The sequence below is a fragment of the Etheostoma cragini genome, chromosome 13 (genome assembly GCF_013103735.1).
Source record: "Etheostoma cragini isolate CJK2018 chromosome 13, CSU_Ecrag_1.0, whole genome shotgun sequence".
NCBI lineage: Eukaryota > Metazoa > Chordata > Actinopteri > Perciformes > Percidae > Etheostoma > Etheostoma cragini.
In genome coordinates, this window is record NC_048419.1 from 10,276,855 (window position 1) to 10,291,940 (window position 15,086).

General features: G+C 42.7%; 1 protein-coding gene across 4 annotated transcripts in view; it reads left to right on the top strand.

Annotated features, from left to right (window-relative positions):
- LOC117955504 (Down syndrome cell adhesion molecule-like protein 1 homolog) overlaps window positions 1-15,086 on the top strand; it is a 53,964-nt gene that overhangs the window by 22,132 nt on the left and 16,746 nt on the right. For 3 of the 4 annotated variants that reach the window (XM_034890042.1, XM_034890043.1, XM_034890044.1), the window contains exons 4-16: window positions 6,073-6,219; window positions 6,314-6,592; window positions 7,899-8,174; window positions 8,558-8,854; window positions 9,982-10,254; window positions 11,181-11,465; window positions 11,652-11,771; window positions 11,863-12,039; window positions 12,601-12,800; window positions 13,119-13,215; window positions 13,364-13,492; window positions 13,576-13,743; window positions 13,873-13,943. In XM_034890042.1, coding sequence (XP_034745933.1) covers window positions 6,073-6,219; window positions 6,314-6,592; window positions 7,899-8,174; window positions 8,558-8,854; window positions 9,982-10,254; window positions 11,181-11,465; window positions 11,652-11,771; window positions 11,863-12,039; window positions 12,601-12,800; window positions 13,119-13,215; window positions 13,364-13,492; window positions 13,576-13,743; window positions 13,873-13,943 — 2,519 coding nt within the window. Of the gene's footprint in view, window positions 1-6,072; window positions 6,220-6,313; window positions 6,593-7,898; window positions 8,175-8,557; window positions 8,855-9,981; window positions 10,255-11,180; window positions 11,466-11,651; window positions 11,772-11,862; window positions 12,040-12,600; window positions 12,801-13,118; window positions 13,216-13,363; window positions 13,493-13,575; window positions 13,744-13,872; window positions 13,944-15,086 lie in introns of those variants that run through there. The other variant, XR_004659063.1, reaches the window with a different exon arrangement.

A 15,086-nucleotide genomic window follows, 5' to 3' on the forward strand; every position in this document is an offset into this window, starting at 1 on the left:
CCCCTCCCCCAGTGTTTACTGTTTAAAGTCACACAGGGCAAATTGGGACAGAGCAGTCAAGTGAAGCAGAAGAGACGTGGTCCAATCGCAGTGGTAACTGGACTCTCCTCTGTCTACTCTTTCTCATCCCTCTTTCTCTCGGCAACCTCCACCTCTGTCCGTTCCTCACTTCTGTCCCCTCAACTTTCTAACATCCTCTCCACTCAGGTTGGAACACAGTAGCAAGGGGCAGGGCAGGTTGAACATGATTGAAAGTTGAGGTAAGCAGTCAGAATTGGTTAGGAAAGAGGACAGCAGTCAGGATTAGACAGTGAAGCGTGGCTTTTTAATGAAAACATGACCGAGCCGCGGCTCCTTCTACGTCTTGCATCTTTCCTTCTAGCAAATGAACAAGCGACAGAAAAAGCGAGAGGGGTGAAAAAGGAGAGAATTGAATGCTGCGAGTCAGATATTGCTCATGCAGTGTTAGTCTTAACTGGCAGCGTGACTCGTGCTCTGTCTGAACAGTGTGGTCGTGTTAACAAAGTCCCTTTTTATGGAGGAGAAGCAGCGGGGTGGGCTCCCGTTGCACAATAAGTTGTTACACATCAGTTGTGGCAATAAAACCTGCTTTGAACATGAATTGAAAGGAGTTAAGAGGGCGCCATTCATAGATGTTAACTAAGTGTGGGGTAGAATAAAAGCCAGGAAAGTGTATATATTTTAATTGGCTGACACCTGCTTCTATTTGGGCTTTTAATGTACACAGCAGAAAGAGGGGAGAGAGCAAAAGGAGGGTGGAGTGGGCTCTCGCTTTGAATACAGATGCAACACCCCTTTTTTTGCATAAAGGTTTGAAAGGAGGGGAGAACACAGACATGGACTGTTATCTCCTCCACAGTTTACCCTCCATCTTTCCCCTTTGCTTTTCTCCCCTACCGTCTTTTCTTCCTTTCTCAGCATTCCTCTCTAAATCAAGTCATTCAGTGCTGTTTTTTTGCTTTAACACATTCCTGTGCTGCAAACTTGGACCACTGCCATTCACTGACTCCACTGTGCTAATTTTGTAACATAGTTTATTATTTTTCATTCCAGCCGGGAAATATTTTTTGTCCTATTTTAAGCCCGGTAGGTGTTTCTGTGTGTGTTTGTGCCTGGCATGTCTGCATTTGTGAGCACCAAGCACATTCCAGCACCGCAGAGAATATCTCCGGAATATACTGCGTTTTTTTTTTTCTTTCTTTTTTTTCTTCCAGTGACAGTCACAAGTCTTTGATTCCCTCCTCCTCGCCTCTCTCTTCTCACCTTCTTTCAAATTCTTCTCTGACACTTGCTGTTGAGAGCAGGAGTATAAAGCAGACACACAAAATGCAATTTTTACATTGTCAAAGTCAGAATATCCACCACTGTGTTGCTCAGAGGCTTATAATCAATAGCCGCGTTCAGAGGATTATAATTGATGTGCTAAATTACATTGACTAACCTAACTTTGATGTCCATGTGCCGTAGGTGTTTATTTGTGTTTGTGTGAGTCAGAGTTTTGCTCAAACCAGCCCGTCACCTTTGGCAGTTCACTGGAGGACTCAGATCTACCGGAGCAAACATGTTTACACTCCGGTCACTTCTGCGCTCATCAAATACAAATAAATAGAAAAAATACAATAAAATCTTCTTCTTTTTTTGTTACATCTACAAAACATTTTTTTTTTACTAAACATGTTTATGTTTATTGGTGCTAATAAATCAGTTTACATGGTTAAAATAATCACTACAATAGATTTTGAAATTTGAAAGCAACTGTACATTGCGGCTTTAGGAACAAATGTCAGTAAAGGAAAATTACATTTCATCTTTTATTTTATAATCACTCTTCATATCAGTGATCGCTGCAAAATATGTCTATATATATATATATATATATATATATATATATATATATATATATATATATATATATATATATATATATATATATATATATATATATATATATATATATATATATATATATACACACACAGTAATTGCCTATTTGATGTGTATTGGCTCTGATTAAAGCCTTAGGTAAGGTGTAGATATTTCAGCTCACTGAAACGGGCAGGGAAACTCCCTTCCCATCTTCCTTTTGAAGCATAATCCTAAAGGTAACCTTTTGAATAAGTTTTTAGAGTCAATTTCCTTCTTGTCTTTAAACTTTAGACTACATCTCTTTAATGGATAAACACGTTGTGCTGCGGGCATCTCTCTGAGGATTTACACTGTTGTTGTTGTGGAGGAGTGAAGCCTCTGACCCTCCACTGCTTTGGCACATTTTCTCCTTGTGCTAGCTTAAAGTCATCATAATGAGCAGTGAAAACACGCTAACCTTCATTTAACTGGGAGAGCCCTTCAAGGCAAGGAACAACTGCCTTTGACCGTCAGCAGTGTTGAGTAAGATGGAGACTCCAGGGATCAGATTGTACTGCTCTGCCAGAAGGGAAACAGGGATGTGAGTTCGATAGCTCATTAGCCTTTTCCAAACTGATTAGATATGGGGTCCATACTGGGAACTCCCATAGGAACACCAGTGTTTTAACTCAAAGCTGTGAGTGCTGCACGATCATACAGTCAATTCGTATTTTCTTTAGTTTTTGTTTTGCTTTGGATAGAAAAGCTGTATTCCAGACAGGTTAGTGTCATTAGATTATTCCTGCTAAGAGAGGAAAAAGGTTGTCTCCTAAAATAGGCTATTCTAGATAGTGTGGCAATGTGCCCCTCTAAAGCATCTAGGTCAGATTCACTTCCAAGAGCTAAATTAGTTTCCTGTTGAGGGTAGAGAAGTCCAACTAAGTTTCCGAACTGCACACAGAATTGCTAATGAACAGGCCCCAAATTATTATTTAACTACTTTCTGTGAGTCCTGAGGGTTTAAAGGCTAAATAAGTTCATGTTATTATCCTTCATTTAAGGCACAACATGGAATGAACTGCCTTTCAAACCAGCAAACTCCAGATTGAGACACAGGAAATGAGAAAACTAAAAGACAGTGTGTTGTGTTGTATGCTTTTGGAAAGTATTGGGTACAAAACCTACTGGCATCCAAAAAGCTATATTTAACAACTTCATACTGGTGATATTCTTTTCCTATTAATTTCACCAACGTCTTTCACCAATACATTTTCATGATTTCCGCAGTCACACAACACAGTCACACAACACTGTTTCGTCCTTGATGATTGCTGAAAGTACACCAAAATTGTAACAGGATGGCAGTGAGAAGACCCTAGCAACAAGGAGAGGATGAAGAAAGCGTGAGAGTGGGAGGGAGGGGGAAAGATGCAGAACATCAATAAATAATGGCCCCACTGAGGAGGTGGAAATATGGGCCTCGTTATCTTTGCGCCGACGCCTTCATTTGCATGTGAGAAAATGAGGCTGCTACTTACTCGCACACACACACACACGGTGCATTCACTTACACACACTCTTGGACCCACACGAGCTACAGTATGTATCCTATTTATAGACTCTATCATGCTTATATTTTCTCTTGCACATTTATACTTCCATTATTTTCCCTTTTCTCTCCTCTTCTTTGTTATTTGTCATAGCTGCAGGTCTGACCTGTATGACTGTAAGGCCATAGTCCTTTTGCTGGATTAAAAAATATTATTACACAAAATAGGTTCTCTAAGGACATACAGTAAGATTCATATGGCACTTTTTTTTAAATTATTATTACATAAAAACAGCATGCAGTTTCTTCCCAGTTCTGTCACTGAGAAGTCACAGGAGCAGTTTCATTCTTCTAATTTAAAAAGTCAATAATTTTTACAAATGTCCTTATAAATAGAGAAACCTTTTCTAATTAATAACGAAACATCTGGAAGGGGGTATAGGGGAAATAATCTAGATTTTTTTGAAAGATATTTTATAATTAAAATATAGTGTATTTTAGTTTGTGTATATATGTTTAACAGTTTTGGTCCTGTCAAAAACACACATACTGTAGTTCCCCTCTGGACCCCATCTGCATCAGGAATACACAAACAATTTTGCACAATTTCTTCCATGAATGCGTCTCATTGAGACTCTGACCAAACTCATACAAAATCCAACAATGTTGACATCCTCTAGGCAATACAGCTTCTTACAAAAAGCTTCTTTCTGCGTGAGAGAACTCCATAAAGAGCCATTTATAGTTGATGAACAATACTTTAACCTCTAAATGGTCCCTTCAGAGCTTTTTCAAGGATCCATGAGTGTTTGGTTTTTGAGTTCATGGTGTTTTTCAAAACAAAAAGCTCACATTCTAATGGTTTTGTAGCTATCAAAAGATAACTTTTAAAACGTGGTTCAACTTATCTTCTCAGTATATAGATTTTGGTGAAAGTGTGTCATGAAGAAACGTGTCAAGTGAAGTACTATGTCTGAGGACACAGTGGATCTCTGTTGGTGTCCCAACTAGGATCTTTCTCTGTAAAGTTTTTGTGTCTTTCTTCAAGGTTTTAGACGTATGCTTAGTGTGTATGGAAGAGTTAAAGCAGGGGTACAACTACAGGTTTGTGTTAAAATGTTAAATACTTGCCAAATAAAATTGTCATACTCCCAGATAGATAGACACTGTAGCATTATGGTATAGTGTAAATGTGGCACAATTAAAAAAACAAAAAACACATTTACGCAGCACTAAGAACTGCGGCCGTCTTCTCAGAGTGCCTGCCTGCATGCATGTCTGCATGTTTTGCTGCAGCTGTGTAAGTGTGTGTGTGTGTGTGTTGGTGTCAATGTATGTGTGAGTGTGTGTATGTCTGTATATCACATTGGCTCAGTCTCTCGTTATCTAGTCAAGTCAGCATGAATAAAAGCTGAGGGAGCACAGTGATTTAGTAATTAATATTTTACTCCGTCTGCCACTCTGCTTAGAGACAGAAAGAGAGAGAGAGACGATGAGAAGGTTTACACAAAGAGATGGAGAGAGTCGACCAAAGATAGACTGATCCTACGTACAAGTTACTCATTTAAGATGGATGGATAATAAGTGAAATAATGTGATGTGTGTGTTTAATCAGGGTTGATTCAGAGGGATACATTCTGTCCCCTGCTGAAGACAGAAAGTCTGGCTTTGACAGATCCAGCTGACTCTCGTTCTCTCTCTCTCTCTCTCTCTCTCTCTCTCTCTCTCCCCTGCCTGTGTCAGTGTTGTGACAGGCGAGTCGTCGGTGTTGTGGGAGTAGCAGTCTTAAAGTGCTCATTATCCTGTAAGGCTTCATTCTGGGGGCAAACAAAGGCTGCTGTGAAATTGCAGCCTGTGCCTCCTTCTCGGGTCATGCGGTATATTCCATGCAAACACATACACAGTCCATAAATGCTACCTTCAGTATTCCTACTCAACGCCTTTGCAAGACCCCGACAAATACAGAGCTTGTAGATAAAATATTGATGCTGATAAACACACAGGTGCACCTGAATGCAACCAATCCAGCTACTGGTCTATCACAATTGATAGATAACTAACCTTATTGTATAGTGGCAACCATTTTGAAATATGTCAGACTTTTAGTAAGACAATTGCTATTGCATGTGTTCCCCTCTCTTCCTTTAATCAATGGGCACAGCATGAAAACATGGAGGTATTTACATAGCCATTCTATGAATGCATAAAATGTGAGACATGAAACAAATGCTATGAAAGAGAACAAGCAGCTCTCATCGCATAGTGGTACACTTGATCTTTGGCCTTCCACTTTTGTCACCACACTTTAAAGGAAGAACAAGGAGATAGTTTGGTGATGATGGTGAATAAGAGTTTTACGTTTAGTGTGGAGGGGTAGTAAATCTGTCTCTGCTATGTCTATGGGGGGTGTAAGTGACCGCTGTGTGTCCTCCAGGCCTTGAAAGAGTGCCAGCTTTTGGGAAGCAACATTATCAGGCAGGTAGTGCCAACTGTTCAGGCAGCTGTTTGTCTTTAGCAAAATACGGTTTTGCAATGAGTACAATACATTTGCACCGGAGCGATCGTCTTAGTGCAGGTTTTTTACAGCGTGTTTCTGTCTATCAGCAGGTTTTTCTTTGGGAAAACTAATGTAAGTCTTCACTGGATGTCTTCCTCAGGTAACAGGTTCTCGCTGACCACCTTTGGGGCTCTTTACATCTCTGATGTTCAGAAGGAGGATGCCCTCTCCACATACCGGTGCATCACCAAACATAAGTACAGCGGCGAGACGCGCCAAAGCAACGGAGCCAGGCTCTCTGTGATGGGTGAGCAGCTTGGTGTTGTGTCAGTTTTGTCTCATGTTAGTCTGGTATTTCTCTTTGTCTTGAAACTAAAATTAATCCTATCTCTGCCCTCCAGACCCCAACGAGTCCTCACCCACCATCCTGGACAGTTTCCAAGCAGGGGAAGTGCACGCAGGCCAGAGTATCGAACTCCCCTGCATAGCAGGAGGGTACCCTAGCCCCACTGTGCGTTGGCTTAAAGATGGTCGCCCGCTGCCCTCGGATGCCCGCTGGACACGGCGTTTGACAGGGCTGACCATCAGTGACCTGAAGCAGGAAGACAGCGGCAGCTACGCTTGCGAAGTCACCAACAGTTTTGGCTCAAAGGAGGTGTCTGGACAGCTTCACGTTATAGGTTTGTGAGCATAACTACACACACACACACACACAGACACACAAGCACAACTCTATCGCTAAACAACCTGACAGACTCCCACGCTGTCTTCTCAGTGAATCAGCCTGGCTGATGGACACATTCACAAAATCGCCTCCTTTTGGTTTGAGGCACACATATAAGTCACACCTACAGTGTGTCTGTAACAAACATGTGTGTGAGCTGTATGATGCCCCACCATATCATGTCTCATAAAGAGAGACAGGGCAGTAATTCACTGAGACTGAATCCTTAACACAGCTGCCAGCAGCATTCACCATCAAGGAGAAGGGTGAGGAAGACGGAGATAAATACAAGGGTCACAGAAGGGACAATCAGACATCCAGACAGTGCTGGAATGACATTATCTACAATGTAATAACAAGATAACAAGAAGGGCGGAGATAAATGTACATTGTGTAAAGTATACAAAGAAACAAAGAGCGGGAGAGAGCAAGACAGAGGGAGAGAATAAAGAGACGGTAGGCTTTGCCAGTGGGCACATCATGGCAGCACACTCTGTGACTCTGACAGGGTGAGGGGGGGTCGGGAGGCACAGTGATGCCCCCCAGCACACACCACCAGCTGCCTTATTGCTCACTGACATTTGTTCACACACACACACACACACACACACACATATGTACACACACACACTCTCTCACACACACAAGTGGACATAGATGTGAAGAGATATCTCCAGCTGCTTTTTTAATGAGTGCGTCGAACTGATTGAGTCACGACCGCTGATTGTGCTCTCTCTCTCTTTCTTCCCGTCTCTACAAATGGAAACGCCTACTGTATCTATGAATCCCTGTGTCACACTTTGACCTTAGTTAAATGATAATTGGTATCGCTTGACAATAAAACATACTTAAATAGGATTTAAAATATGTGTGTATAAATGAATGAATACATCTTTAATGTTTTGCAAATGAGCAACAACCTAATGTGTAAATGCAGTAAAATTAGCAGAGTATAATTTAAATGTTCACTCACAAATCCAGCAAAACAAAATGTACCCAGGTTATTAACCCCCAATGATATAAAAAACAACAACTGATAAACTCCTTATAATTGGGATTTACTGCGCAGTGGTACCACAAAATTCTATTTCTATATTGCATTTAGGACAAAAAAGTTAAAGTTGTGGATATTAAGTTCAGGGAATATAAGAATAAAAAAGGAGTCAAGCACCAGCAATACATACTTGCAAAAAAATGCAAACACCGAAAGATAGAAAAGTTTTTTTTTTCTTTTTAAATACATGCATGTGTCCTTCTCTCAGATCCCCTACGAGTGACCTTGTCCCCTAAGAATCTGAAAACTGGCATCAGCAGCACACTGTTTTTCACCTGCACTGTGGAGGGCTCTCCAGAATACACCATCAACTGGTACAGCAACACAGAGCCCATCATCCCTGACCAGCACATCTCCATCCAGGGACAACACAACGACACCTTGCAGATTACTGCAGCACAGAAGTTCCACTCTGGGGCCTACCAATGCTTCGCCTCCCGAAAGGGCCACACTGCTCAGGACTTTTCCATTATTCTGCTAGAGGGTATGTAGACAGAGACTGTCGGGAAACTAAACAAGTGCACATTCTGTATATAGAGGTGCAGCAGGCATTTTATCACAGCATTGTAACAACAAAGTGACAAGAAACCATGCTCTTTAAATGTAAAGCTGTTGACTTGTATTCTTCACCTTAATATTGGTGCCTAAATTGTTTGTTGTTGCAAATACGATTGATAGATGCATTAAAAGGACACCGCAGAACTGTTTGTCATTGAATAAATAGACAAAAGAATTTGGCTTTCAAAAGACAGCAAAGATGGGCACAAACGGATCTAAATGTTGCTTTTCTGCCTGAACTTGTCACCACTCTGTCTTTGTGTCCTTTATTTTTCATCTTTCTCTCTCTCTCTCTGTGTCTCCTCTCAGATGGAACTCCTCGTATTGTGTCTTCCTTCAGTGAGCGGGTGGTAAACCCTGGCGAGCCTTTCTCCCTCATGTGTGGGGCCAAAGGAGCCCCACCCCCTTCCATCACCTGGACGCTGGACGACGAGCCCGTGGTCCGGGACTCCACCTACAAGACCAGCCAGTACACCCTGTCAGACGGCTTGACCGTGTCACACGTCAACGTCAGCAGCCCGCTCATTCGAGATGGGGGAGTGTATCGTTGCGTCGCACGCAACTCGGCCGGTAGCGCCGAGTACCAAGCGCGCATAAACGTAAGAGGTGCCTGTCTGCTTTTCAATATAAATGCACTCTACACCTGACTCTATACAAACACACCAGGGCTAGTGAGAGGCATAGATTAGTTTGCATTTCACACAGTTACTATCTATCCATCTATCTATCTATCTATCTATCTATCTATCTATCTATCTATCTATCTATCTTTTTATCCATCTATCTTGTCCTACAAAGGCAGAGGGTAGTAACTACAGAAGCAGTGATTTTGAGGAAAATGTTTAGTTTGCAAAACAGATATAATAAATATACAATTAAATGTAAATATAATAAAACAGAAATATTTGCCATATTACATATTACATTGAAATGCAGATACTGGACGCATAGAATGCAGTAACTGTGTTCTTTCAGCTTTCATGTTCATTTTTACTGTAATTTTGTTTGTTTCAGAAAAAACAAAGAGTACTCAGCTAAGTTACTGTAGTTACCTTTGGCTCATGTTAGTTAAGTGAATAACAAAGTGATTTACCAACTTGTTGGTTCATCAAACTGGATATTTTTCAAGGACCGCAGGGGAAAAATTCAGTATGTAAGTACAATTTCTTTAAGCCTTAGGTAAAGCTAGCATTGGCTATCTTACCGGCTAGCTAGATATAACCTTAGCTGTCTTTTTTACCTTTTCATTGTGCAGTAAAAACGGCTTGAGGAGTCACAGACTGCTTTTACATCCTTTATTGTGAAAACTCTGCATTTAAATGGCAGAGTAAATTAAGAGAAATAAAAAGTCAGATATGGGTCTCGACTCAATTTTGGCCAAATGTTATGTCTGTCTGTCTGTCTATCTATCTATCTATCTATCTATCTATCTATCTGAGGATAATTTAGAAACATACACAATCACTTAGATACACAGAATATTTCATTAGATTATAATCAACAAATATCCTCAATCAGACTTTATTAAAGGGAGCATAACTAACCTCCCTCTCCACCTGTCAACTTGCCCCAATCACTCTGTCCTTCAACCTTTATCTCTTCACCTCTCGTCTCCGTGGCTGCAACCTTTACTCTGCCATGACCTCCCTCACCTCATCTGCCCCCTTCTTCGACCTCTGTGTCTCTCTCTGTCTCCTCCCTCCATCCCCTCCCTCTCTTCCCTGTGTCTCCAGGTCCACCCCGAATCAGACCCATGCGGGACATCACTGCAGTGGCGGGCAGGAACACCTACATAACGTGCCGTGTAATTGGCTACCCGTATTACTCCATCAAGTGGCTGAAGGACGGCATGCAGCTGCCTGATAATCATCGTCAAGTGGTGTTTGAGAATGGCACCCTTAGGCTGACGGACGTGCAGAAGGGCGCGGACGAGGGCACCTACTTGTGTAGCGTCCTGATCCAGCCCCAGGTGTCAATCAACCAGACCGTTCATGTCTCTGTCAAAGGTAGGCGTAAAGAGAAGAATGGATTCAAAAGGATAAAACCACACTGAGCAATGTCAAATACGCTCAGTTAATCCAGATAGAGTGACCCACCGGTGACCTCTGATTGGGATGATTTCCTGGTTGTTGTGGCCATTTATTCGCGCACATCCCTGTATGCAAAATATAACAGTAGTGAGAAAGCAATCTGTCCAAAGAAAGCTGAAATAGCTGATATAGTTAATTGTCTTTCTTTTCCCTTTAGGAAAAAGCAACAACAGACTAGTCTGTTGGGTGAAAAAAATAGTAAACCTGAATGAGTGCAGTATACCGACGTTGGGACATTTCTGGGTATCAGAGGTCTTAACTATTGCCAATTGGTGACACCACTGTTCAAAGTTGTGTAGTGCTGCTTTACAGGAAAGCTTGACAAAGGTAGATGGTGTTTTAGGACAGATTTATGTTTTGCCTGTATTTTGTTTAGTCTGCAAGTGGGGCAGTGATGTAGCAGGGCAGCTGCAGAGGTGTTTAAGGGTGTGTGCATGTGCTTGTGTGTGTATGTATGTGTGTGTCTCTGATTTAATTAGATGAATAATAATGAAGCCTAGATTAAATCCCCCAGATGTCTCAGCTGTAGTACCCCCACCCCAACCTCCATTACTATGGCAACCAAATGACTTCCTTCTGCCAATTGGACTCTAACCAGAGCAGCTATTATGGGCTGCAGGAGATGGGGGCTGAAGGGGGGGGGGGGGGGGGGGGGGGGGGGGGGGGGGGGGGGGGGGGGGGGGGGGGGGGGGGGGGGGGGGGGGGGGGGGGGAAGAAGGGCCCACTGGCCAATGACCTTCTCTCTCTCTCTCTCAGCATTGCTCCAGATGGCCTCACTGCCACTCTTCTACATCTACTGCTACCCTTATTCCACTGATTCGCCCTCTTCCTCTGTCCCCCAGTGCCGCCGCTCATCCAACCCTTCGATATCCCCTCTACCTCAGTGGGGAAGCTCATGTACATTGCCTGTGTGGTGTCATCTGGGGACATGCCCATACGCATCACCTGGCACAAAGACGACCAGCTCATCGTGCCAGGCTCCGCCTCTGGCGTCGCAATAGAGACCAAAGAGTTCATGAGCTCCCTGCAAATATCCAAGGTGACACTGAAGCACAACGGAAACTACACCTGCATCGCCAGCAACGCCGCCGCCACTGTCAGCTGGGAAAGACAGTTGATTGTTACTGGTGAGGGATTGAGCGGTAGAATATGGTAGGATGATGAATTAGGTCAGATCAGATATGATATCTAATGTGCAAAGGGAGCGTAAAATTGTACATGTTATTTTAGGAACACTCCCATTTTCTACCTTTTACTGTAAGACATTCTTTTAGTTCTCCCATTTAGGTTAATCACATATTTTTGTTCCTCAGTGCCACCACGTTTTGTGGTGCAGCCCAACAATCAAGATTGTATCTATGGCAAGGCTGGCGTTCTCAACTGCTCTGTGGAGGGTTACCCACCTCCAAAAGTCATGTGGAAACACGCCAAAGGTAACAGCATCCCTCCCTACAACATCATTAACAAAATCATGTGAACGAGGAAAAAGCAAGCAATAATATGCATGCACTTTATGTGGTGCAGGTGTAGGAAACCCTCAGCAGTACCACCCAGTCCCTCTCACTGGCCGTATCCAGATCATGTCAAACGGCTCTCTGCTCATCCGACACGTGCTTGAAGACGACCGAGGGTACTACCTCTGTCAGGCCTCCAACGGAGTGGGCTCAGACATCAGTAAGAGCATGATCCTCACTGTCAAGAGTAAGTGTCAATCATACTCTCTTTGCCTTGAACACTTTCAGAACCACATCTCCTGGATTGCACATATACGCTACACAAAGACAAGCCTTAGCTTTTTGGAGGGGAATGAGCTCTTCTAAAATACACTTTTGCCCCAGGCTAATGTGGCCCATACTGAACAAAACCTTGTCTTCGTCCTACTAACTGAGGGTATCTTTGCTATTGATTGATGTGTTCCGGCTGCCGGCCTGTGTGCTACTGAATGTTTGGTGGGGAAAAGGGCTGATGAATAAGTGATGAAAACAAAACCACAGGAACCCCTTTAATCAATAAACTATGTCTGAGAAAAGAGGTGGAAAGGAATCAGGAGTAGAAGAAGAAGGCAGACAGGGAGGAGGTAGAGGAAGAAGGCCAGCGGGGCTTGAAGCGTGAAATGAAAATGGAGAACGAAGTGCAGAAATAGAGATGTCCATACATCTGTAAATTTATCCTCGGTTTTCAATACCACATCGCTGTTCCCTTGTCTCATTACTCCATATAATACCATTCGTCACACTGACATATATTTGCAATTCTGCGCAGTTCCCGCCATGATCACCAGCCACCCCAACACCACCATGGCGAGGAAGGGCCAGACCAAGGAGCTGAACTGCACAGCACGCGGCGAGCAGCCCATCATCATCCGCTGGGAGAGAGGAGACACCGTCATCGATGCTGAGAGAAACCCCCGTTACTCTATAACCATCAACAAGAAGGGGGACGAAGTCATCTCTACCCTTAAGGTCAGAATACATCACCCAGCAGACTCTGAACTTAGCAAAATGTCCTCACACATAAAGAATATACAGCAAAGAGTAATGGAAATAAGTTATTTGGTAAAAAAAAAAGCCTAGTAAGTAATTTCGTCTTAAAATAAATTTTGCCTTGTTTTTTTTCTGTTAAATATGAATGTGTTTTTTTCAAAACAAGGCTGCATGAGACAGTTCAAAGCACTAATGCCACATAATGTCTCTCAGCTCAAATTTTGCATTATTGCTGGTAGTTAGAGAAGATCAATGTGGCACGTTGTAACCTTTTCCTGTTTGTGTTGATGCTCATAGCTCAACCCAGCCGAGCGAGGAGATTCTGTCTTCTTCTCCTGCCACGCCATCAACTCCTATGGAGAGGGTCGAGGGCTCATCCAACTTACTGTGCAAGGTATCTCTACCACGTACTGTTCATATTTCAACATGTTCTTTAATTTAATGAAACCTTAGGCCTCATCACAACAGCAGTAGATGTGGCTATGTAAACAGTCCAGTGGGGAAATGTTCTCACCTCTTCTGTCCCTGTCTCTCACACACAGAACCACCAGATCCCCCTGAACTGGAAGTAAGGGAGGTGAAGGACAGGAGCATGAACCTGCGCTGGATCCAAAGGTTTGATGGAAACAGCATCATCACAAGCTATGACATTGAGTACAAGAACAAGTCAGGTATGTATACTAAATTTAATATGTTTGTCAGATTTCTTCAAAGATAAGCTTCTTAAAACCTAATTTTTGTTTGTATTTGACAGATTCCTGGGATCATATGTATACAACCAGAAACATCTCACCGACCAACAACCAGGCCAACATTGTAGAGTTGCACCCGGCTTGTGTTTACAGCATTCGAATGTACTCCTACAACAAGATAGGCCGCAGCCTTCCCAGCAAAGAGCTCACAATCAGTACTGAAGAAGCACGTAAGTGATTGTTTTTTTCCTATAGAAACGTTTTTGTCTGTTTTTTTCTCTGTCTGCCTCACTTTTTCTTTGTATCGAAAAGGACTAAGAATATTGACAGTAACACTTTGTGACATCTTCCATTAACAGCGCCTGACGGGCCACCAATGGATGTTATCCTCCAACCGATGACATCTCAGAGCATACGGGTTACATGGAGGGTAAAAATACACTATTATTGGATCACTACATAGAGTATCAAAAAAACGTTTCTATGCATGAAACACACGTTGTATGTATGAAAATATCTGTATCGTCACTGCGCTGCATTTTTATGAACTATGATATTCTGGCCATGGGTCACATCTCTGGCCCTGTGTTCTTTGCTGTGGCGGCCGCAATAGCAGAATTACCCGCGGAAACACTGGTACAAATACAGGTTTGCCCTTCGTACTTAACAATATACACCTGTGTTAATAAAAAAATTAAAACTGTAGACAAATGTCAGAAGTGTGGACCGGCGGTGCAGAGTAAGAGGAGAGAGAGCAGAGAGATCCAACACAGGCACGGCTTTACAGCCAAAATGGGTCATGTAACGCAAAATTAAATCATATCCATGTAAACAGCGTTGCAGCGGATGCAAGGACATTAGCACCGGTGCGCCCTAGAGGAGCTAACAACTAACAGATGCTACTTGCACCAACTAGCACTTGTCACTGACGTTGTCTGAAAACCTACAGACGGGACAAAAAAATGCGTTTACTGGTAAACTGGCAAACCTTGAGACCGACGTATAACCGACTGCTATCTGTAGAGTTCTCCTCCCTTTACTCTGTCCTCTGTAACTGTCTACACCTAGAAACTAAGCTGCACGGGGTGCAGGGCACTACTTTGACTTGCTCATGAGCAGACAGTGGTTTACGGAGCGTTCTATGAAATGACACTTTAAAAAAAAAAAAACACTCGATCTCGCAGATTTGATCGTGGGAAGTCAAAATCGTGATTGTGTTTAAAATTCAATAAATTGTGCAGCCCTACTTGTAATGACATTTTGAACATGTTTAGAAGCAAAAATCACGTTAAAAACTTGCCCTGTTTAAGCCTGTTGGGTGCTAACTCTAGCAGGAGGATAACACGGTGAAAGGCTGCACCAATCGTTTTAATTTTTCTTGCTGCTGACAGCACTCCACAGTTACAGACAACAGAGTTGCTTGTTGAAATCAACCGGAATTCTCCTTTAACTTACATTTAGGCAAGCCTAAATGTTTATTTTTATTAAAACACTCTACACTCACCGGCCACATTATTAGGTACCCCATGCTAGTAACGGGTTGGACCCCCTTTTGCCTTCAGAACTGCCTCAA